This window comes from Oryctolagus cuniculus, chromosome 5 (assembly GCF_051225735.1).
Source record: "Oryctolagus cuniculus isolate XC-2025 breed Fujian yellow rabbit chromosome 5, ASM5122573v1, whole genome shotgun sequence".
Classification (NCBI taxonomy): domain Eukaryota; kingdom Metazoa; phylum Chordata; class Mammalia; order Lagomorpha; family Leporidae; genus Oryctolagus; species Oryctolagus cuniculus.
Window position 1 is genome coordinate 40,889,968 of NC_142871.1, and position 23,577 is coordinate 40,913,544.

At 37.0% G+C, this 23,577-nt stretch overlaps 1 protein-coding gene across 17 annotated transcripts in view; it reads left to right on the forward strand.

The window, feature by feature from the left end:
* PTPRK (protein tyrosine phosphatase receptor type K) overlaps positions 1-23,577 on the forward strand; it is a 604,334-nt gene that overhangs the window by 126,215 nt on the left and 454,542 nt on the right. For all 17 annotated transcript variants that reach the window (XM_089332697.1, XM_089332699.1, XM_089332700.1 and 14 more), the window contains exon 2: positions 3,682-3,804. In XM_089332697.1, the coding sequence (XP_089188823.1) occupies positions 3,682-3,804 (123 nt within the window). The remainder of the gene's footprint in view (positions 1-3,681; positions 3,805-23,577) is intronic.

Sequence of the window (23,577 nt, forward strand, 5' to 3'; positions counted from 1 at the left end):
TCCTCCAAGGGTCAAGGAACTTTGGTTGGCCATTTCTCTGGCATGATTTGCAGCTACCCATTGTAACCTTATCACAAGTTGCAAATACAACTGTAAATACTTCCTTGCTCGACTTTTTTTCTACATTTTTTAAACAAATTTCATGAACACCAATTCAGTCTTGCTTCCTCTGTTTTGCCACCCAGCACTGTGAAATTTAAATTCATAAACTGTTTAGAAACTTGCCGTGGCATTTCTCTTTTAAATAGATTGTGATGCCATACATAAAGATGTTTCAGGGGCCAGTGTTGTGGCATAGCGGGTTAAAGCCCTGGCCTGAAGCACCGGCATCCCATATGGGCACCGGTTCTAGTCCCAGCTGATCCTCTTCCCAATCCAGCTCTCTGCTATGGCCTGGGAAAGCAATGGAAGATGGCCCAAGTGCTTGGGCCTCTGCACCCATGTGGGAGACCCGGAAGAAGCTCCTGGCTCCTGGCTCCTGGCTCCTGGCTTTGGATTGGCTCAGCTCTGGCTGTTGTGACCATGTAGGGAGTGAACCAGCAGATGGAAAACCTCTTTCTCTGCCTCTGCCATTCTCTGTAACTGTCTTCCAAATAAATAAATAAATTTTTTTAAAATAAAAAAAGATGTTTCAAACTTAGGGCATTTGTGTAGAGGATGTGTATCTAGAAGACTTTGCATTTAGGGTTTTCTAGTGAGTCTTACATGATCAGTAGGCAATGTGAAAGATGGAATTAGCTCAAGATACATTATGTGTTTTTGATTGTAGGGTTGAATCAAATAGTCTGTTTCCATTTCTCCCTGTTCCTCTTTACACTCTGTGTTAACTGCTGGAGGCTTCAATTATTTAAGACCCCTGGATAAGACCTTTGCATAGTTTCAATACAACCGTAGAAACAAGTCTAAACTCCTTTTTAAATGACATTTAAAATTTTTTATATTTTTTTTTCTAAAGAGAATGTTGTCTATTTTTTTAAAAAGATTATTTATTTATGTGAAAGACAAAGATACAGAGAGAGAAGGAGAGCGAGGCAAATTTTCCATCTGCCGGTTCACTCCCCAAATGGCTGCAGTGGCCAGGACTGAGCCAACCCGGAGCCAGGAGCTTCTTCCCAGTCACCCACTTGGGTACAGGGGCCCTAGCACTTGGGCCATCTTCCACTGCTATCCCAGGTGCAATAGCAAGGAACCGGATTGGAAGTGGAGCAGCTGGTATTCGAATCAGCACCTGTATGGGATGCCCCCACTGTAGGTTGGAGGCTTAACCTTGTACAGCACAGTGCCAGTCCCCATATTTAGTTTTGTTTCTGTCTTGTCCCCTATGTAATTTCTTGACTATTATATAGAATTATTGGAGATTCCCCAGTGTGTCAGTATTCCTGTAGACTGTCATTTCTTCACTCTTGCTTTTCCTCTGATTTCAATATGTTTCACATTCTGGCTTTTCTCTGCCTGGCGCATGTTTGCTCATGTTCATTGGAACATTTCCTTACCAACCTGGGTCTAGGTAGCCAATTCTGTAGAATGCTGATCATACTGTTAGCCCATGGAACACACTGTGTTTACTTATCTATGATCAACATGGTCTTATTCAGCAGTATACGATTCTTTGTGTGTATTTCTTTTATCTACTCCAGTACACTTTATTAAACACAAAGATCTTTACAAAATCACTAGTAAACAAAGATTTATTAAGATTCAATACATCTGGTAAAGAGAGATATGGGACTTATTTGATTGGAACTTATTCTATAAATTAATCCCTGAAGTCAAGTAAACCAGTAACAGTTTTCAAGAGTCATTTGAGATGTGTCTGAAATGGCAGTGATGTGCAACAAATAGCAGGGGTTGACCCACTTACTTTGTACAGCTACTTCTAGTTGTTATTTTTAATCACAATTCTGGAGTCCAAAATTAACAGTAGCCATGAAGGACAGCAATTAAGAACATTTGTCTTCCAAGTGAGTCAATGTGGGCTCCACTGGTAGTTTAGATTTATATCCAGAGGGCACTCACACTCCTATAAAGGGTATTGGGGGCTCTGAAGATATGTGTTGGAAAGTAATAAATCATTTTAGGGTTGCGATAACAAATTATAAATTGAGATAAACTTTCCCCTTGCTATGTGAGTTTATTTCCTAGCAACTTTTTTCCATTGATTAGTTTTAAATTAAAAAGTACATCATTTTTCTTGAGTATGGATATAAAGAAGACTTTTAAAGTATATTTAATAGATAGCATTTAACTGTTAGACTGTGGTTATTTTATTATTTTAAAAATTGGTTTGAGTGGCAGAGAGAGACACAGAGAACTCCTATCAGCTGGTTCATTCCCCAGGTGCCTGCAAAGGCCTGAGCTGTGCTAGGCCACAGCCAGACCCTGGAGCCAGGTCTAATCATGTGGGTGACAGGAACCCTGTTACTTCAGGCATCACCACTGCCTCCTAGGGTCTGCATTAGCAGGAAGCTGGAGTCAAGAGCTATAGTTGTGTATTGAACTCTGACATTCCTAGTATGGAAGGCAAGCATCTTTACCTCTAGGCTCAATTCCAGTTCCTAGCCATTTTAGCAATTAAGAATGAGTCAGGGTTATACACCACATATTCTGCTTTCAAAAAGGGATTTAGAGCTGTACTGTCATCTGGACATCTCTGATATCCTATTTTGCTGGCTTGCACTTGGCTCGTCACTGTCCTTGTTGGGGAATGCAGTGTCTTGCATATTCACACTGAGGAATATTTGATAAGGAAAGCCAGAGAGAAGAATTTATAGGTCTGAAGTTTACCATCCAGTAGCCTGTTGCTCATCAGAGAATTTGCTGAGTTTCTTCACAAAGATCCCCATGGAAATTTAACAAATAAGCTATTTGAATAGAGACAGGTTATTGGTTTTTCTCATTAGAGCCACTGCTGGATTTTCATTAGTTCTAATCTATTTTCTTTCAAGATTAGATATATAGGCCAGTTCTTATTTTCATGATTTGAATAAACTAAATGTGTTGACTTGTGTGTGCCTGCATATATAGGCTAACAAGCAAAAATAATCATTCTACTTGTGCCATACAATTATCCTTGAAAATAAAAGCAGAAAAAAAAAAAAACCAACAACAACAACCTGATATAAAGGGGAAAGGCTAGTTTTATTTAAAAACAAACAACAACAACAACAACAAAAACCAGGCTGTTCTGCTCCCTCATCACAATTTCTCATGAAAATAGTCTAAAAATGTATGTAGGAATGTGTCACAGACCTCGCACATCTTCTACCCTAGGAAGTGTTAGATATTTCATCTGATTTATGAGTAGATTGAACTTAAATTACTAAAAAGGGCGATTTTTCGCTCTTCCTTCCCTTCTCCCCATTTCGATTATTAAAAACAGTTTAAATTCTAGGTGATTTGTATATTTCAGAAAAGCTACACTATACATGCATCTTCTATTATTTTTAATATTTCAAAATCTGTGCCTCAGCCTGCCTTTTGAGGCTATAACTGGTTTCTTATTCAAACAGAATACACTAATAGAAATTTCTTTTTATGTGAAAATGTGAAGAGAACAGTGATAAACAGGAGTATCATTTATTATTAAAATCATGGCTACCAGGTTCCGCATTTCATTACACAGCGGTTTCTCCACTTGCAGAGTGCCTGGAATGTAACTGTGGTCCTCTTTTCTTCTTCTAGGTGGCTGTACTTTTGATGATGGTCCAGGGGCCTGTGATTACCATCAGGATCTGTATGATGACTTTGAGTGGGTGCATGTTAGCGCTCAGGAGCCTCACTATCTGCCCCCCGAGATGCCGCAAGGTGAGACCAGTCTACTTTCTCTGTGTTGGCAGAGGAAGGGTGTGATTTCTAATATTTTCTTAACTATAACCACATCATTCAATTGTAGTAATAAGCTAACTTATTTTACTACTTGTCCACATCTGAGAGTCTCAAAATGCTCTTTGCCTTTACAGTAATAAATTTTTATAATCCCATGTTCTTCAAGAACACACTAGACCCTTTTCTTTCTTTTAGAAAAAATATACATAATGTGCATATACATATTATATATATACATATATTACTGGTGTTCCTTTTTACTATTTAATAAAAATGACAAGTCAAACCAAAAAGGCAGAACAACCAAAATCCATTTAAAAATACCTTTGAACATGGGATTAGCTCATCTGGCACCTATTCATTGAAATTACACAGGTTCAGTTCAGCCAGACCGAAGGGAAGGAAGGACTTAACACCCCACTGTGGGGAGAGGGGTCTTCTCATTCTCCCGCTGGCCTTGAACTTACATGCCAGGGGCTCTGGAAAGGACATAGCCTTGATACAACCTTGTCAAGTGGAGAAGAACTTTTCTGAGTGAATTGTAGAGAAGCAAGGCTGAGATGTTTTCATTGTTTAGTTAGACATCTTTTGATTTTTGTGAGAAAACATTTTCTAATTGTTTAAGACAGTTTGAGTGGTGTTTTTCCTCACTCGTCAAAAACACGTTGACATAGAGTATCAATATGTACCTACAATTTTATACTAATTTTTTTGTTTCAATTCTGCATGTTCATTGACAACTAGTTCCAAGTTTTGTGCATGTGTGTTCAGCAGTAACATTAAATTATGAAAACTGAAATTTTTAAAGGCATTTTAAAGTACAATACTAAAGAGAAAAAACTACTTTCCTTCCAATGTTGAGGAAGAAAGAAGGAAATATATATAGTATATAATTAGTATATAATTACATATATAATCATGTATTATCAGGTTATATATAAAATATAATTGTATTATTATATAATCATGTAATTGATGAACTGGTTGCCTATCAATAATTTAATTTTTGAAATATATACTATTACTATTTTTATTGTGATTTTTGAAAAATAGGTTATAATAACTTTTCCTACAAATTCAGAAAGTCCTTCCTAAACTAAATGTTAACTTTCAATATAATAACCTTAGACATAATTCCTGGAGGGGAAAATGTCAATTATGATGATTGAAGAGAGACAATTTTACCAGTAGCATTGCTGAACTGGCTAATTAATATGATTAAAAAATATAAGGAGTAGGAACATCACAAATAATTAACAATTTTCCATAAGTACACCAAGCAAAGAAAACAAAACCTAAATGTTCTCTTATCCACATTTTGATTTGTAAATGAACATAGTGATTATATATTCTTTAAAACAATTTTTATTGGCCTACCCTGTAATATGCACCTTCATAGCGGAATGAATTAAATCTTCTTTGTATTCTGTATTGTCACCGTACATTGATGAATAGTCAGATGGTTATTTCTGTGTCTGAACTGAGCCATAATTTTCTCTGCCAAGGAATAAATTGGTCCTATATGTGGTTGACACCATTTGCTTCTTATTGTTGACCCCTGTGTTCTTAGCAGACTCTGAGTTTTGTGCATAGGTTTGTATTTTTCTTTCGAAGTATGTAACCTTATTTTCTTGGATCATTTTAATTAAAGAAGCTAGTAGTTTTTTTTTTTAAACCTGAATTTTCTCTGTGGTATATTTAGACTGAATTTTTCTTATAAATTAATGGAGGTGGACTGTAATGCACATGTTTTGACTATCATCAGAGAATAATCAGAAAGATGTTGATTTATGGAAATGTTGTCATTGTTAATTACCATTGACAGTGGATAATGAATAGCTGAAGAGATACTGCTCAGATGACCTTGTGGGCTCACCTTTGATAAACAGCTTAATCTGCGGTTACAGTACAGGGTGATATGTACAGAAAAGGAAAGTGTTTGAAATTCAGCCACAGCTTCCAATTAATAGGACATAAGTAATTAATCATGCAGAGGAGGGAAAAAGGTCATGGCCACTTTATTTTTGCTTAATGTAACTGTGTTTAGTCTTCAGAGAGGTGAGTGAATGTACTCATTTATATTCTTCTGCTCTTTTTACAAACAGATAACTATTTTTTGCCATTCTTGCTTCTGATATTCCTTGGAAGTGCTGACTAAATATTATATGCTCAAAATTGGTGAAAAGAAGACATTTAGATTCATTTTATTAACATTTTTGAATGAACCTTTGATTTTCAAATAAATTCTTACTTTTTAAAATATGTCTTAATAAACAAACAAAAATCTGCCAAATGTTTGAAAAATCCAAATTAGGAAAGCTGCCTCTCTCCTGCAAACTTGTTATTGAACTCTTTCCAATACTTGGACGTTGTAAATTGGCTTCTGTTTATTGACTTTTTTGAATCAAGATAGGAAAAAGAAGAACAAGATGACTAAATAGATTTATAAATAAAGAATGCAGTTAGGCAAAAGAGAATTGAGAAATGAAAGACATTAGTTCTCCCGTGGAAAGACAAGACATTGTCAATAATTGCGTAAGATGGTCTGCTATGTTTTCTGCCCTCGTATTCTGTGACAGCGAGATTCCTGTAAGGCCTACTGAACATGTAATAGCATGCAAAAGGATGAAGGTTTCATGAAGTAGTCCTAGTGTCCAAAACTCATGTGAGAATAAACACCATCTTGGCACAGTCATCATGGAAATTTAAATTGAAGTCATGTTGCAAAACTACTAGACACTCAGTGGAAAGGTGAAAGTCATAATCCTAAGTATTACTGAGAACGTGGAGCAAGCGAAAACCTCATATTCTACTTTCTGAGTTGAAATCTGTGTAACTTCTTTATACCACCAATCACCAGCAAGTTCATTCTTGAGTCTAGGATAAGAAGAGCTGAGTACACAGGATCACTAAAAGACAAGTGTGAGAATATTTATAGCATTAACATTTGTAGTAGTCCAAGCTGAAGAGGACTCAAATGTCTGTCAAAAATGCAATATGTATATAAGTGAGAGTGTATTCATATAATGAAATATTACATTGCAATGCAAACAAACAATTGCTGTACATCACACTGTGAGTAAAATTACAAACATAATCTTCAGGGAAAAAAAACTAGATGCAATCTACATATATTCCATTTTTATAAATTTTAAAAACAGGCAAAACAGGGTCTTGCTTGCAGTCGGAAGTAAGAGGCAGTCAGTGGTTACTGCCTTAAAGGTGGGGTGAGGGGGCTCTTAGAATGCTGATAATGTTCTGATTTTTTTATCTGGATGATGTTTTCACAGCTAGGCTCAACCTGTAAAAACTCACTCCCTGAGCTGTACAGGGCTGAGACGTGTAGCTTTCTGTGTGTAACTTTATTAATGGAACTTGACAAAAAGAAACATCAGTCCTCACAAAGATTCTGTTGGAAAACTAAAATAACATGTAAAAATACTAATACAGATTAGCATTATACTAGAAGACCTCAAATTTTCCAGCATCTTGATTTCCTGCCCACACTAAACATATATTATGTTTTTTTAACACCTTGGTCCTTTACATGTTCTCCTACTTCTGCTTAGATATTTTCATGTCTGTTTATCCATTCACAAAACTCCTACCCATTCTTTGACTACCTACATTCCATCCAATTTAGAAGGAGATTCCCGACTGCCTTGGAACTTGTATTTATCGTCTATTTTCCTATCCAACTATGTCCCTCACTGTATTTTGTACATACTTCAATTGCAGCTATTATTACAATATCATTTTTATATGTCCTTCTCTTTTCTACACTCAAGTGTCATAAAGAGCACAGACCATATATTTTGAATTCCCAAGACACTATTTGATTTCACATGCAGAAACACCAACTTCTATAAATGTAAGGCTTAAAACATTTTGGTCAAGGGTTAAATAGTAAAGGTTACTTTTTTCTTTTGTTAGAAAATCAGTTAATTAAAATATACCCCGTTTTCCAAGCATTATATTGAGTTCAGATTTTATCAATTCAGAGACTGTCTTATAATTATTAATATTTGACTTTTGCTTTTATAAGTGTCATTTATTTTCTATATGTTTAATGTTACTGCTATTACCAAGAAAGAGTTTTCCTCTTCATGTCTCCTTCTCTCTTTTCTCTGTTTCCCCATTTCTTTTTCTCTATTTCTCTTATGCCCTTTGCTTGTCAAATTAACCCAGTCTTCTGGTTCTCAAAAATCTGTTATATAATCTGTAGAGAATGAGAAATGTTGTACAGAAGTACAGATTGTCTTTGACCTCAAGTACCTCTATGTCCATGACCTTGTTTGTCAAATGCTCTTTTATTCTTATAACCTTATGAAACAAATTCATTTGCCTGCTTTACTTTATGTCTTATCCTATATGCAAGAATAGGGATTGTGATTGACATCTCAATACATTTATCTTTCACTGTAATTATAAGTGCTTTCTCTTTTTAACAGGTTTTTGTAAAATGACTAATTAAATTTTAGTTTAGAGTCTCTGGAGTACTCATTTGACAGTATTTAAAATTACAGCTACTTTGTATCCTACCTTCAGTCTAGTCCTTCTCACTGATAATAATGTAAATCACTGTACAGGATTCCTTATTTAAAATGCATACTCTGTATATATAGTAAAAAAAAAAAAACCTCTATCACTAAATTATTCTGAAGATTGAAGTTAGAAACCATTCCTCCTCTCTTATAAAACTTAGTGAGGTGTGATTCAGTAGTTTAAAGCCCTAGTAGATCTCAAATCTGCCCCCCTGGCAAATCTCCAAGCTAAAATCTAGAGAGTAAATGAGATTTCATGGAGAAGAAAGAGAAATGAACAATGCTATTAAGAAATTTGCCTTTATATTAACTTGTTACTCTCAGAAATGTGTTTCCTTTTTTGTCTTAGATTTTAAAAAGCAGCTTTTATCCAGGTTGTCAAAATCAGGCTTACCCTCTCTTGCATTATTTGGAGACATTCAGTGTGTTTGTGTCTTCCATATGGAGTGTGTGTGAGTCTCAAGACTTGTACCTTGCTTGCTTCTGATAGTGAGATGTAGTGAAAACCAAACAGTGATGCCATCTTTTGATGCATAAAAAGGCAAATTTCAACTAAGCTTCTTCTGTCTTGATACTACTATTTTTTTAAAAAAGATTTATTTGATTACTTGAAAGAGTTACACAGAGAGAGAAGGAGAGGCAGAGGCAGAGGCAGAGAGAGAGAGGTCTTACATGCTGGTTCACTCTCCAAATGGCTGCAACAGCTAGAGCTGGGCCAATGTGAAGCCAGTAGCCAACAGCTTCTTCTGGGTCTCCCACGTGGGGGCAGGGGCCCAAGCACTTGGGCCATCTTCTACTGGTTTCCAAGGCCATGGCAGAGAGCTGGATCAGAAGTGGAGCAGCTGGGTCTTGAACCAGTTGGATTCTGGCACTGCAGGCAGCGGTTTTACCAGCTATGCCACAGTACCACAGTGCCAGCCCCTTGATAATACTCTTAGTTTTATTGGAAAATACATAGTTACAGTGTATTAAATAATAGATGTTGCATGACACATGTTCATACATCTGAGAAGAAATTTCAAGGGAGTTTTTGGGTTGGCTTCCATTTCTAACCTGTGGTTTCTCTGCGAATGAACATCCCTTATTAGAATGAGTTGATCACATTGCCTAGGCATCTCACCACTTTTTTATAGACAGTTGATGCTAAGGTGTATGTTTTTACAAGGTTATAAGTGCCAAAAATCTCATTGAGCTGAATTAACACAAGTATCAGATAGCAGATCTGCCAGAAAGAAAACATGACAGAAAGCTGTAGAGTTAAGCTACATGTATGAAATGTGGGTCTTGAGATACTGAGTTGTGAATATTATGGGTGGCTTGTGTTAGAGGATATAGAAAGTCACCCCAAAATGCTTGCTTACTTTCTTTTCATCATCTAGTTAGAATTGTCTGTGAACACAACCCCAAATAGTGCCTGCGTGAACTTGAGCATTTGTCCTAAGGGGAACTGACGTGAACACAACCCCAAATATTGAGTGCCTGCATGAACATGAGTGACAGAGGCCTCCCCGAGTGCTGGTAGTGGGGAGAAGAAGGCAAGGGGAGCAAGCAGGAGAGAGGAGGGAGGAAGAGGAAGAGAATGGCTCAGCATCCCTCATGCACACAGCTGGGAAACCTTATGCTCTGAGGGCTAGAAAACCACAGGACTGTACAACTGGAAGACCAGGCAAGTTCACTGATTTTCAGATTGTTTTTAAGCAATGGAATTTTTTTTTTTCCGAACAGTATTTCCCACTACTCAATTTTGTAATTGGTAACAAGGAACTTAGGCCCTGCAACCCACCTGCTTTGTATCTTTCAGCTTCACCAAGGGGCTTCTGTGAAAACACTTAAAAATGTAAAGCTCCAAGGGGCAGTTTGAAAATAACACTTTACAGGCTGAAACGCTTTCAGATAAGCATGTCTGAGATGAAAGTACTTACTACTATGAGCTACCACTTATGGGTAGCTTACTGAGCTTGCAGTCTACTGGGACAAAATATAGATTTTTTAATCCTCACAAGAACTGTGCAAACTTGGTGGTATTTTAGAGACAAATGGAGTAAATAACTTGCTTCAGTCGACCCAGGGATGGAATTTGAACTTAGTCTAAGATCATATTTACTCATACCACCTTCCTTGAGCTGACAGATTTTCCCCTATTTTGGATATGGACATTTAAATCTACACTATAATAAGGCATATGGTTTATTTGTCTTAATCCACATGATTTTCCACCACTTCATTTAAAATACTTTTTTGCTTTCCAGAATTTGAAAGCTTTAAATAACTGCCCCTTACAATTCACAGGAAATGGAATCTGAAATTCACTGCTGTTTGGAAATGCTGCTCAGCCCCAGGGCTTCTGCTCTGATAGTCTTCTCCCTTGGGGAGATGCTTGGCCCTTGCTTTGATTTACCTGGATGTTATTTTTAGTTACTTGATGAACACTTGCTGCATGTCTGTCTAAGCAAACCTTCAGAAACACATATATTATCTGGTGTCTCATTAGAGCGTGTTCAAGGATGGCAGAAGAAAAATTCATGGACTGAGGGAATCAGACTAAAGTCTAGGGCTTGGGAATAATTTTAAGAGTTTGTTTGCAGTGGGGTATTTTAGGATGAGAATTATGGGCTTATTTCAGTGTGCTCTGCCAAACCATATTATCATGTGTCTGTTGGTGCTTTTGCCCTCAGCACAGAGAAGATAGTTTTTCCCATTTGAGTTGCTTATTAAAAACAGTGAGAGTTGAAGGCAGAGCTGGGTGAGAGAGTGATAGGCCATAATGGACTACTTGAAGGGTGAGCCACTTAATGAAGGCTGGTTTTTAATGTAAGGACTATTACCCTTATCGATATAAATGCAGCATGAAGAATGTCTAAATTACAGTGCACAGAAACGGCATGCTGAGACAGGAATTTTTTTCCTGATATTTCAGGTACATAATGTATCTAAGTTAGATATGCTTAATGGTGGTGGGGGGAACCAGCCTAGTATGAAAAAAGAACATGAAAAAATATAGTAGTGTTGTCAGTGCTAGAGAACGTTCAACCTCCTAAATAAATTAGCAGATAAAAATACCGAGTAATTTCAGAAGTCACCTTTAACATGTACCTTAAAATCAATACATATTCCACAGAATCCAAATGACTTTTCCCTTGAAGGAGTGTGACCGAATGTACAGTTGTGACCTGATACATTTTCCTTTCCAAAAATAAACTTGTCTCCTGATGGCTGGAGACTGTTTCAGATTAAGTGCTTATTATCTTTCAGAAGCAAGAAGAATGCCAGTGAAATGAATATGCAATAAAAAAGTAACAAAAGATAAGTAATTAGAGATTATTGAAAATGTAAATGTTAATGATCTCATGTAGTTAATATTGTGAAAAGCATACAGCTATATTTATGTATTAGATTACATTGCTTGTAAAATCTATTTTAAAGTCTGGGAAGATTGTTGGTTTTCAAACATAATTTTGGCCCAAGTACTATGACATGTTGTAAAAGCCACTTCTTACTTTCCACAGGAAAAGATTCTTGACTGAGAAATATTTCTCAAAGAAAAGTTATGTTTTAGATATTTAGAGCACATGACAACTTGGAAATGCCTGCAGTGCCATGAAATCTTCACCTACTGACGTAGATTAGAAAGATACTGACGTGCATTTTGTAGGTTTTTGGGAATAAGATGAAACAGGACAGTTTGACACACTTCATTAAGCTGGTTATGTATTTCAGTACTCCTCCACTCCCAAGTTCTTTATGAGTTGCTGATTTACATAGGGAAGTAGCATGACAAATTCAGCTATTTAAAAATTATGGTTCGAATTTGTGATTTTTATCCCTGTTAGGTCAGACTTACTGGATACTTAAAAATACTTCAGTGAGCACTTTTATATGTCACCTTACATTATTCTCTGGAAGGCCTTTGGGGTATATAATAAAATCCTTCTATTGATAAGTGTACTGCAGTTCAAGGGAAGTTAAGTAAATTGCCAGAGGTTTTATGTCTTGGGAAAGACAAGGCCAAGAATTCAAGTCTGTAGAAAAATATATGATAAAGTTGACCTTTTGAGCTCTATGTAACCAAGTGTAAATAGAGATACTTCCTTAGAGTCTGTAGCAGGCAAATAGCTTCAGTGCTGATTTGGAAGTGTGGAAGTTCTCTCTTTCATGCTTTCTTCAGCTGCAAGTTATGGAAAACACAACTCACCAGGTTTTTTTTAACCTTAAGGAAAGTTGCATTCATATAACAAGATGTCCAAGATGGGCAAATTTAGTGGCTTGGTTATGTCATGAGGGATCCAAATTTTTGCCACCTCCCTGTACCTCCATTCTGGTATTTTCCCTCAGGATAGCTCTCCTATTTGAGGTCTTAAATTCAGACCTGACAATATTCTGAAGAAATATTCCTGAGAATTCCTGGAAAAAAGTAGTTAAAAGATGTCATTTTAGTGAAAAACATTTTTGAATTCCAGTTTTTTATAATATTGTTTGAATATTATGCTTTTTTTATGACAGCATAGTCCATGAACATTTTGAGAGACACTTATGTACATCTCAGCACAAAAACCTTTTCTGAGGTACTTATCCACAGATTCCTCTTCTTGTCTAATTAGTCAAATTAGGTCACATGCCCATGCCTAAACCAGTGAATGATGACTGTAATAATTCCCATGATTGCCTGACACTATTAGGTCCATCCTAAGGCTGAGGCTTGTACCATTTCACCTGATGCATATGGCCAGACAGATTGAATTAGAAGAAGGGTGGGCTGGATGCTGGGTAGGAAAATGTATTAAACTTCATAATGAAAAGAAGTTTAATTAGCTCATAGTTTTATAAGTTTAGACTTCAAACAGCATAACACAAGTTCTGGCAAGACCTTCTTTTTTGTATTCTAACTGTATTTGAATATAACACAGCTCTTTCCACTTCGGATTTTATTTTCATAGTAAACTTTTTTTTTTTTTAAATTTATTTGACAGGTAGAGTTATAGACAGTGAGAGAGAGAGAGACAGAGAGAAAGGTCTTCCTTCCGTTGGTTCACTCCCCAAATGGCCACTAAGGCTGGTGCTGTGCCGATCCGAAGCCAGGAGCCAGGTGCTTCTGCCTGGTCTCCCATGTGGGTGCAGGGGCCCAAATACCTGGGTTATCCTCCACTGCCCTCCCGGGCCACAGCAGAGAGCTGGACTGGAAGAGGAGCAACCGGGACTAGAACCGGTGCCCATATGGGATGCCGGCAGCGCAGGCAGAAGATTATCCAAGTGAGCCACGGCACCAGCCCCAACAGTAAACATTTTTTTAAAAAAGATTTATTTGATGAGCAGATTTGGAGAGAGAGAGAGAGAGAGATCTTCCATCTGCTGGGCCAGGTCATGCCAAGAGCCAGGAGTTTCATGAGTCTTCCATGTGGGTACAGGGATGCAAGGAATTGGGTGATCTTTTGCTGCTTTCCCAGGTGCATTAGCAGAGAGCTAGACAGGAACTGGAGCAGCCAAGACTCGAACTGGATCACATACGTGATGCCAGGGTTGCAGGTGGCGGCGCTTAATCCATTGCACCACAAAACTGGCCCCAAAACTGAGTTTCCGAGTCTCAAGAAAAAATATTTTCTCAGTGAAAAATTTCCAAACATTGCCCAATGACCTTTGCATTGAGGGATATCTTTATCAAGTTATATGTTGAGAAATATACCTATCAAATTTAGGTATTAAAGTAAGAAAAGTTCTGTTGATAAAAATATTAGCAAAGGAAGCATTTCTGTGATATGCTTGTGTATAGAATGCATGGATTAGAATTTCACTTGAAACAGTTGTCAAGAAAATGTTATTCTTGAATGAGAAAGCAGTAATATTTTTATTTAAAATTAATTGAAATTATCCTCTTGATTTAATTGTTGGTAAAGAGCAAGCATAATTGTATGGGAATATAGTTCCTAGATTAGAGGAATCACAAAAAACATATTTTCCTTCTCTCTGATGTTTAGGAAATAAATTCAGTAGTAATTGTAGAAAGCAGTTACTTTTTCCTCCTGGTTCCAGTGCTTTACTCTATGCAAGGCTGTAAGTAATTATTTAACCTAGGGTTTGCAGAAAACTAATTTTTTTTTAACTGTCAGAAGACTTTTGTGACTGTAAACTGCCAATTAGTTTGATTTGTCACTTTTGGATCTTAAAGCAATGATAGGTGAAACAATTTGAAAGGATATATACTATTCATTAAACAATAGCTTTTTTGCAATAGAGTAAAGAAATTGATACCTAAAATTAAGAATAAGGGTAAGCAGTACCACCATTCACTTTTGTTCAGATTAGCATGGTGTCTGACATGCAGATTTGCTACAGTAAATAATTGTTGAGAGAATAACTTAAAATGTTTAAAAATATGAATGAGTTTTTCCTCACCTTCTTTCTTGAAGTTGCATTAACTATCTTGAAACTTTACTTTTGAATGATTAAATAGATGGATTATAATGTTGGAACAAGAGAAAATAGGGAGTATTTTAGAAAGTAATTTGAAGTTAACATTGTTAATGTTTTCTGCTGTTGCTAAACTGGCTTTTTAAACATTTTGACATTGATGAATGGATGGTTCTGGTTAGAGGGATTTCCCAAGTGGATTTAATTTCACCTCGGTGTGACACTGTAATAACTTTCTATTGTTTGTGTTTATGCTTTTTCTGCATCTGAGTAGGATCTTTGGAAGTTTTGACCTTTTCAGCAGTGTTGGATGATTATATTTTTCATGTTATGTCTCATATTTATCTTTTGGAACACTGAGGATATAATTATGACAATAAACTTTCCTTTGTATGATAGGCACTGAGTTGGATTTTTTTAACTGAGTTATTCCAGGAGATTCATTGATAGTGCGACATAGAAATAGGTTCTCCTTAGCTTGGCAGAGGTGCCAGTTTCTTCTTTTTTACTCAAAATTAAATTTAATGAAGACAATAAACCAGTGGAAAGAGCTGACTGTTGCTGTGATGTGTCACATTCCTCATCGTTGAGTCCAAGTTTCTCCCTAGTCATAATGTTTATATGAACCCTTTGTACTGAATTCCATTTAAAAAAATTAACACAGTCATGTTGCTCCCTTGTTTGTGCAGGCTGAGCAGTTTTTTTTTTTAAACTTTTATTTAATGAATATAAATTTCCCAAGTACAGCTTATGGATTACAATGGCTCCCCCCCCCCCATAACTTCCCTCCCACCTGCAACCCTCCCCTTTCCCTCTCCTTCTCCCCTTCCATTCACATCAAGATTCATTTTCAATTATCTTTATATACAGAAGATCAGTTTGCATATATTAAGTAAAGATCTCAACAGTTTATACCCACATAGAAACACAAAGTGAAAAATGCTGTTTGAGTACTAGCTATAGCATTAATTCACAATGCACAGCACATTAAGGACAGAGATCCTACATGAGGAGTAAGTGCACAGTGACTCCTGTTGTTGACTTAACAAATTGACACTCTTGTTTATGGCCTCAGTAATCACCCTAGGCTCTTGTCATGAGCTGCCAAGGCTATGGAAGCCTTTTGAGTTCACCGACTCTGATCATATTTAGACAAGGTCATAGTCAGAGTAGAAGTTCTCTCCTCCCTTCAGAGAAAGGTACCTCCTTCTTTGATGACCTGTTCTTTCCACTGGGATCTCACCCGCGGAGATCTTTCATTTAGGTTTTTTTTTTTGGCCAGAGTGTCTTGGCTTTCCATGCCTGAAATACTCTCATGGGCATTTCAGGTGGATCTGCATGCCTTAAGGGCTGATTCTGAGGCGAGTGCTTTTTAGGACATCTGCCATTCTATGAGTCTGCTGTGTATCTCGCTGCCCATGTTGGATCGTTCTCTCCCTTTTTTATTCTATCGGTTAGTATTTGCAGACACTAGTCTTGTTTATGTGATCCCTTTGACTCTTAGTCCTATCATTATGATCAATTGTGAACAGAAATTGATCACTTTTTACTGGCCAATGGCAGTGGTCCAGAGTTTCAAAGAATTTTAAATGTTCCATATCTGTGTTTAAGAACTGGATACCTACAGATCCCAAGAAATCATTAGAATACAATGAATGAAGAGAAATGAGTGGTCAACAAAAATGATTTATAATCTTTGTATAATCTTTGGATTTTCTTTTTTTTTTTTTTTAAGATTTATTTCTTTATTTGAAATGCAGAGTTTACAGAGAGGCAGAGAGAGAAAGGTCTTCACCCACCACTTCACTTCCCAGATGGCCCCAATGGCTGGAGCTCCACTGTTCGAAAGCCAGGAGCCAGGAGCTTCTTTCAGGTCTTCCACATGGGGGCAGGGGCCCAAGGACTTGGGCCATCTTCTGCTTTCCCACGCTATTGCAGAGCACTGGATCAGAAGTGGAGCAGCTGGGACTCAAACTGGCACCCATATGGCATGCTGGCACTGCTGGCAGCGACTTTACCTGCTACACCATGGTGTCAGCCCCTGTATAGATTTTGTTAATGTTTATTTTAAATATGAATTTTTCAGACATTTATTTACTTACTTGAGGGGCAAAGAGAGAAATAAAAAGATAAGAGAGAACATTCTTTCATCTGCTGTTTTACTCCTCAGATGCTTAGAGCAGCTAGTTTGGAGCTAGAGTAAAGCTGGGAGCTAATTGCTCAATCCAGGCTTCTCTTGTGGGTTCTAGATTCCCAACCACTTGATCTATCACTTGCTGCCTCCCAGGGTGTGTATTGCAGGCAGCTGAAGTTGGGAGCAGAGTTCAGACTCAAATAAATCTAGGCACTCTGAAATGGGGTTGCAGGCATTCCAAACAGGATTTTAACCCCCACGCCAAATCCCTTCCCCTACTGTCCACTTTTTAATGAAAACTTGATTATATAAAGATGAAAAGGTAGTAGAAGACATTTTTTTATGATCATTTTTTCTTGTGTGTCAATACAAAATTTAAAATCTAATTATATTTTATAACCTATTTTGGTAATAGCATTAGACTAATGCCCTTAAGGTTATCAGAATGAGATTTTTCCAAATCTAAGGGGACTTTGAATATTATCTTTGGTTTAATCTTTCTATAGTAAAGAAATTGGTGTAGAAGTAGGTAAACTGATACAAGAACCAGAGTAACCAGGACTTAATTCTTGGTTCTGTTACTTGCCATTTGCTCCTGACATATAACCCTTTTGAACTTCATTTTCTAATGCATAAATTAGGAATAATCATATTTCTTTCTCTCTGTGTTGTTGTAGCAGTGAAACAAAATGCAATGTTTATGTGGCATCTGGTAGTAGCTAGCATGTAGTTGTTGCTTAATGAATGTTATTTGCCTTCTCCCCTGTGGCCCAAGGTGACATGGCTTGTTAGTAATTTAATTAATCTTTAAGAAATTGATTTGAATTCCTTTTAGTTTTTTTCTGTGGCAAGGCATAATTTGCATTTCCATATTATAATATTTCAGTAGCTCATTAGGAATTATTTTATGTTCAATTCAGAAAATTACCTTCATACATAATTGTTCACGGAGTGCAGGTACTTTGCACTGGGACACATGATGATACCCAGAAATGATTTCCGTAAGAGTTCATGGTCAATTTGAACTTTTGAATAATTATTCTTAACAAAGATAGAATTTTTATAGTAAGAAATTGATAGGGGTTTATTATTTCCTGATTTTTTAAGACTGTATTTATATAGTTATCCTGTTTGATTGCCAAAACTGTTTTGTGATTATTCTTCTTCTAACATTGTTTTTTTTTGTAGTGAAATATATTATTTTAAGTACCATTGACAGCAGCCAAAGCCTATAGTATCATTAAGACAGAGGAAGAAAGAATAAAACATTTAAGGCATGAGACAGGGTAAAAATTATTAAAACTGTCTGAGACTATAAAAACTGGATTTTAATACAAAATGATCCTGGAGAAGCAGCAGTATATATGTACCTTTGAAAACCAGGTTCTGAATCTGACTGGTATAGCCTACATTCTTTTCTTTTTTTTTTTTTTTTACATCAGGAAATTGTCTCATTCAAACAGGTTCTGATGTTATAGCTTAAAGTAGAACCTGTACAGGTACTTGTTTGTTTTCTAGATATTTTGAGGAATTTCATTTTAATAGTTGATTAACAATTTGAGCTATATATACCTAGGTTGATGGTTGTTCAGTTGTAAATTAGAATATAGAATATAGAAATTAGAATATATTGGCTGTTCTATCCATGCCTTGTTACTTTTTTCAAAGAGTGGGGCAAGATTGAGTTAAATTCTCTCTGCTTTTTTTAGATCTCTTCTACATATTTTTTCTATATCAAAGGCAGATTTTAAAAAGATTTTTATTTTATTTTATTTTATTTTAAAGACTGAATGGTAGGGGGTTGAGAGAGAGAGAGAGAGAGTCCTTCCATCTGCTTGTTCACTTCCCAGATTCCCATAATACCTGGAGCTTGGCCAAGCCAAAAGCAGAAGCTTGGCATTCTATCTGGGTCCCATGTGAGTGGCAGGGACTCAAGTACTCGAGCCATCACCTACTGCTTCCCAGGGTGCACATTATCAGGATGCTGAATGAGACGCAGAGTATGCACTAGAAACGAGGCACTCTGAAAGGATGCTGGCATTCTGGGTGTTGTAAGTGATGTCTTCACCACAGCACCAAGCATTTGTCCTTGATTTTTTTTTTTAGCCTGGGGATCCCCATATATATATTTTAGGGGGTTCATGAGTCTTTTAAAATTGTAATATGTTTTGTATGTTTCTCCATGTAGGTATGTATATGATTTTTCCATGAAAATATTAGACACTGAATATCACAGAAAATACCCAAAATAGTTTCTGAATTCTGTAAAGTACAAAACTGGACAGTTCTTTAAGGCACAGCCCTTAGGGAAAGGTTGGGTTTAAAATGGGGAGCAAAACTTACACTTTACTCATCTCTTGGTATACTATCTTATGCTGATGTAGTTAAGGATAATGTGTTTCTACAAAGTCTCCTCTATGTCATTTTAATTTCGTTTTTACTACTTCAAAGGGAGTTTGCTGTATCCAGAGTTTAAAGGATTTAGAATCATTAATTCTCAAAGGATTATTCTGTCAGTTTTTCTCTTGTTCAAGAATAATATTAGTAGGCTTTTCTGTTTTATTAGATGAACCCATTTTTTTGATCTCTTGCTTGTTATACTACTGGGGTTCAAGTTCCATTTGAAAGGTTTACATCCATGCAAAATATGAGTTAGGAAACCCCCTCCCTTCTTTTACTACATATCATTACCTATTGTCCACCAGAAATCTTAGATAAACTGCTTTGAACTTTGTTCTTGTACCTCACTATTGATTATTTCAAGTTAAACCATAAGGAAATACAAAAAAATAAGCAAGCACATAAACATTTTTTCCAATTTCTTATTTTTTATTTCAAAGACAGAGAGAGAGACAGACACACACACACACACACACACAGAGAGAGAGAGAGAGAGAGAGAGAGAGAGAGAGAGAGAGATCTTTCATCTGTTGGTTTAGCCCTCAAATGCAACAGCCAGAGCTTAGAAAAGGTTGAAGCCAGTAGCCAGGAACTGCATCCAGGTTTCCAGTGTGGGTGGCAGGGATCCAAATACTTTGCCATCATCTGCTTCCTCCCTGGTGCACAGTAGCAGAAGGTAGAGTGGGAGCTGAGGAGCCAAGCTCAGACCCAGGCACTCTGATATGTGATATGGGTGTACCTAATGCCCACCTCCATAACAGAAACATTAAATCACAAAATATTTCATAACAAACATTTAAAAAGTCTATTTATTAGAGAGAGTTCTTCCATCTGCTGGTTCATTCCTCAAATGATCATAATGGATAGGACTGGGCCAGGCCATAGCCAAGAGCCCAGAATTCCATCTTGGTCTCATAAGTGGGTGGCAGAGGCTCAAGGACTTGGGTTATCTTCCTTTGCTTTCCCAGGTGCATTAGCAGGAAACTGGATCAGAAACAAAGCAGCTGGGCATTGAAACAGTACCCCAGTATGATATACAACATCACCATCAGGGTCTTAAGTCTCTGGCCCCCAAAAATTACTAAATAGAAAAATAAGCACCAACAGATTTTGCTGCCTATCACTGTAGTGAATACCCTGAAAGATCAAGGTCTTCTCCCCTGATCTAGCCAACTGACGTTAGAGAAATGACTTACTAATAAGCCTTTCTCAAGTGTCTACACATATGTACTACCCATCAAAGATTTCCTATTTTTTTAGGAATACAGAGGATGTTCCTTTCCTTAAGAATCTAATGAAGAAAAGGAAGTAATTTAGGCATTTTTACCTAGGAGCTTGTATTTTGCAAGGCTCAGACTCTGGCATTTATATCACATGGCTTCAGCAAAATAATCCTCTCCTTGTTTAAAGGTAATATCTTGTCATCAATATTTATCCTTCCTGCCTAGAAGGTAGATATGAAGGCCAAAATGATGCATGATTGTGAACATTGATAATAGGGGACACTGGTTTTCATAATCCCAAGGAGAAACAAGTGTGCCATGTTAGTAAGATAACTAGATTGGACGTTGGATCTTTAATTACTTCCTCCTGTTTTACAAGCCAGAACTTCAAAGGACAGGACTGAGTTATATGCTTCTTAGTAGTGCGTTATGTAGCATTTAGTTGATTCATGATGTATTATCCCATTGCTATAGGCAGTAAAGGCAGAATGTAGAGAGAGCGAGAGTAGGAAGCAACAACCAGATCAACTGGAATATGCGGTAATAAAGTGGCTGCAGCAGGAGTTATCAAATTCCAAAAGGAACAGAGTAGAAATTTTACTCTGAAGCTAGGTACACTGGTAGGAGAGTATCAGGAAAATTTTAGCACTGAGGCAAGCAGCCAGTAGAGGTGCTATGTTGTGTTGGTTCTTTCCTGATAGTGCCCAGAATAGTATTTTACTGTGATAGACATTCAATATTAAAATTGCCTCTTCAAGTTTAATCTCTAAGGTCACTTTAATGATGACAAATAATATTATTTTGTTGTTTTCAATCTTTTCATAGAGTAACACTTGTACTGGAATAGGCATAATATAAATTATAATTATGCATTGGTAAAAATAGCATGTTAGAAAACATTTACTTATTTATTGTTGAAAGGCAGTGAAACAGAAAGCCAGACAGAGGAAGACAGACAGGCAGAGGGAAGGACAGGGGAAGAAGAAGAGCAAGAGAAGGGATACGAGGAGAGGGGGAGAGGGCGGAGAAGGAGAGGTAGAAGAAGATCTTCCGTCTGTGGGTTCACTCTCCAAATGGCTGTAATAGCTGGGGCTAGTCCAGGAGCCCGGAACTCCATTGGGTGGTAGGAGGCCCAAGAACTTTCTGCTGCCTTACCAGGAGCACTAGCTACAAGCTAGATCAGCAGCAGAGCTGCCAGGACTGGAACTGGCACTCTGATATGGCATTCTGGCGTTGCAAACCGTGGCCTAACCCACTAGACCACAATGCTGGCCCACTACTCTCTTTGTTGTTTTGAATTTTTATCTTAACGTTTAAATTAGTTTTTAACAGAATCAATATGATTTGTAGATATAAGTCTAGGAACATAATGAGATTCCCTTCCTCTATCCCCCTCTCCCTTTTAACTTTCTTTCTTCTCCCTGTCTTTCGTTTTTGTTTTTGAGAGAGCATATTTTAAATTTACATGACAGTCAAAAGACTTAATACTTAGCCAAATCAGAAGTTTAACAAGTAAAAATCCAAAAGACTCTAGTTTAGTGGGAATATTGTCGATGACTGCAAACAGTAATTGAATGCAAAAATAACCATTTCACCCATACATAATTAATTTTAAAGTATCACAGATCATTAAGCTATTACAGTATAGCATTCTTAATCTGTGGTTTGACAAAGTGTAACTGAAAGTTTTACAAAACTAAACATGCAACAATAGTGATATCCATAGACATTTCTTTCTTTTCAATTGTTTTTAAAATTTTGCTTCCATTTATAAGGGAGAACATGTGGTATTTACCTTTCTGGGTTGCTGTTGTCGCCATTTGGGAGTGAACCACTAGATAGGAGATTTTCTCTCTCCCTCCCTCCCTTCCTCCCCCTCTCTCTGGTTACTTTGCCTTTCAAGTAAATAAAAAAGAAATATTTTTTTTAAAAAAGAAAATAGAAAAAAGCCATGAAGAGGCAAAATTCTGCTCTGTTAAAACATCTCTGAGATATGCATATATTTCCAGTTACATGGAATATTTCACATCACACTCTTTGGACTCATTGAAGAGAAGAACTAATACATATTAACTAATTATTTTGAAGTATAATCTTTGTAGACTGATTTCTGAAGGATTCTTTTTGCTCTAAACTTCTGCATTTACATTTTTGTGGAAAATTTTAAGTTCACTATTTAATACAAGTACATGTATAATGTGAAAAAACTCAAATGATTTAGTAAACCATAAAAATCACAAAGAAGTATCAAAACCTAGAGAAATGTATATGCTTGGTTATGTATTAAGTTATGCTCTTTTTGCATTTATGATTTCTTTCTTTTTTTTTGAGATTGATTTATGGGGCCAGTGCTGTGGCGTAGTAGATAAAGCTGCTAGCTGCAATGTTAGCATCCCATATGGGCGCCAGTTCAAGAATCAGCTGCTCTGCTTCAGATCCAACTCTCTGCTATGACTTGGGAAAGCAATAGAAGATGACCCAAGTGCTTTGGCCCCTGCACACACGTGGGAGACCTAGAGGAAACTCTTGGCTCCTGGCTTTGGATTGGCCCAGCTCCGGCCGTTGTGGCCTTTGGTGGAGTGAACCAGCAGCAAATGGAAGACCTTTTCTTTTTCTCTCTCTCTCTGTCTCTCTCTAACTTTGCCTCTCAAATAAATTAATCTATAAGAAAAAATTTATTTATTTATTTGAGAGAAGTTTCTTCCATCCATTGGTTCACTCCTCCAGTGCAAACGATGTCCAGAGCTGAGCCCATCAGAAGCCAGGAGACAGGAGCTTCTTCCAGTCTCCCTGGCAGGTACAGGGGCCCAAACACTTGGGCCATCTTCTACTGCTTTCCCAGGCGATAACAGAGAGCTGGATCGGAAGTGTAGCAGCTAGACACAAAGCAGCGCCCATATGGGATGCTGGCACTGCAGGTAGAGAATTAGCCTACTACACCACAGCACCAGCCTCCTTATGATTTCTTTTCTTTTTTTTTTCTTTTCTTTTTTTTTTTTTTTTGACAGGCAGAGTGGACAGTGAGAGAGCGAGAGAGAGAAAAGGTCCT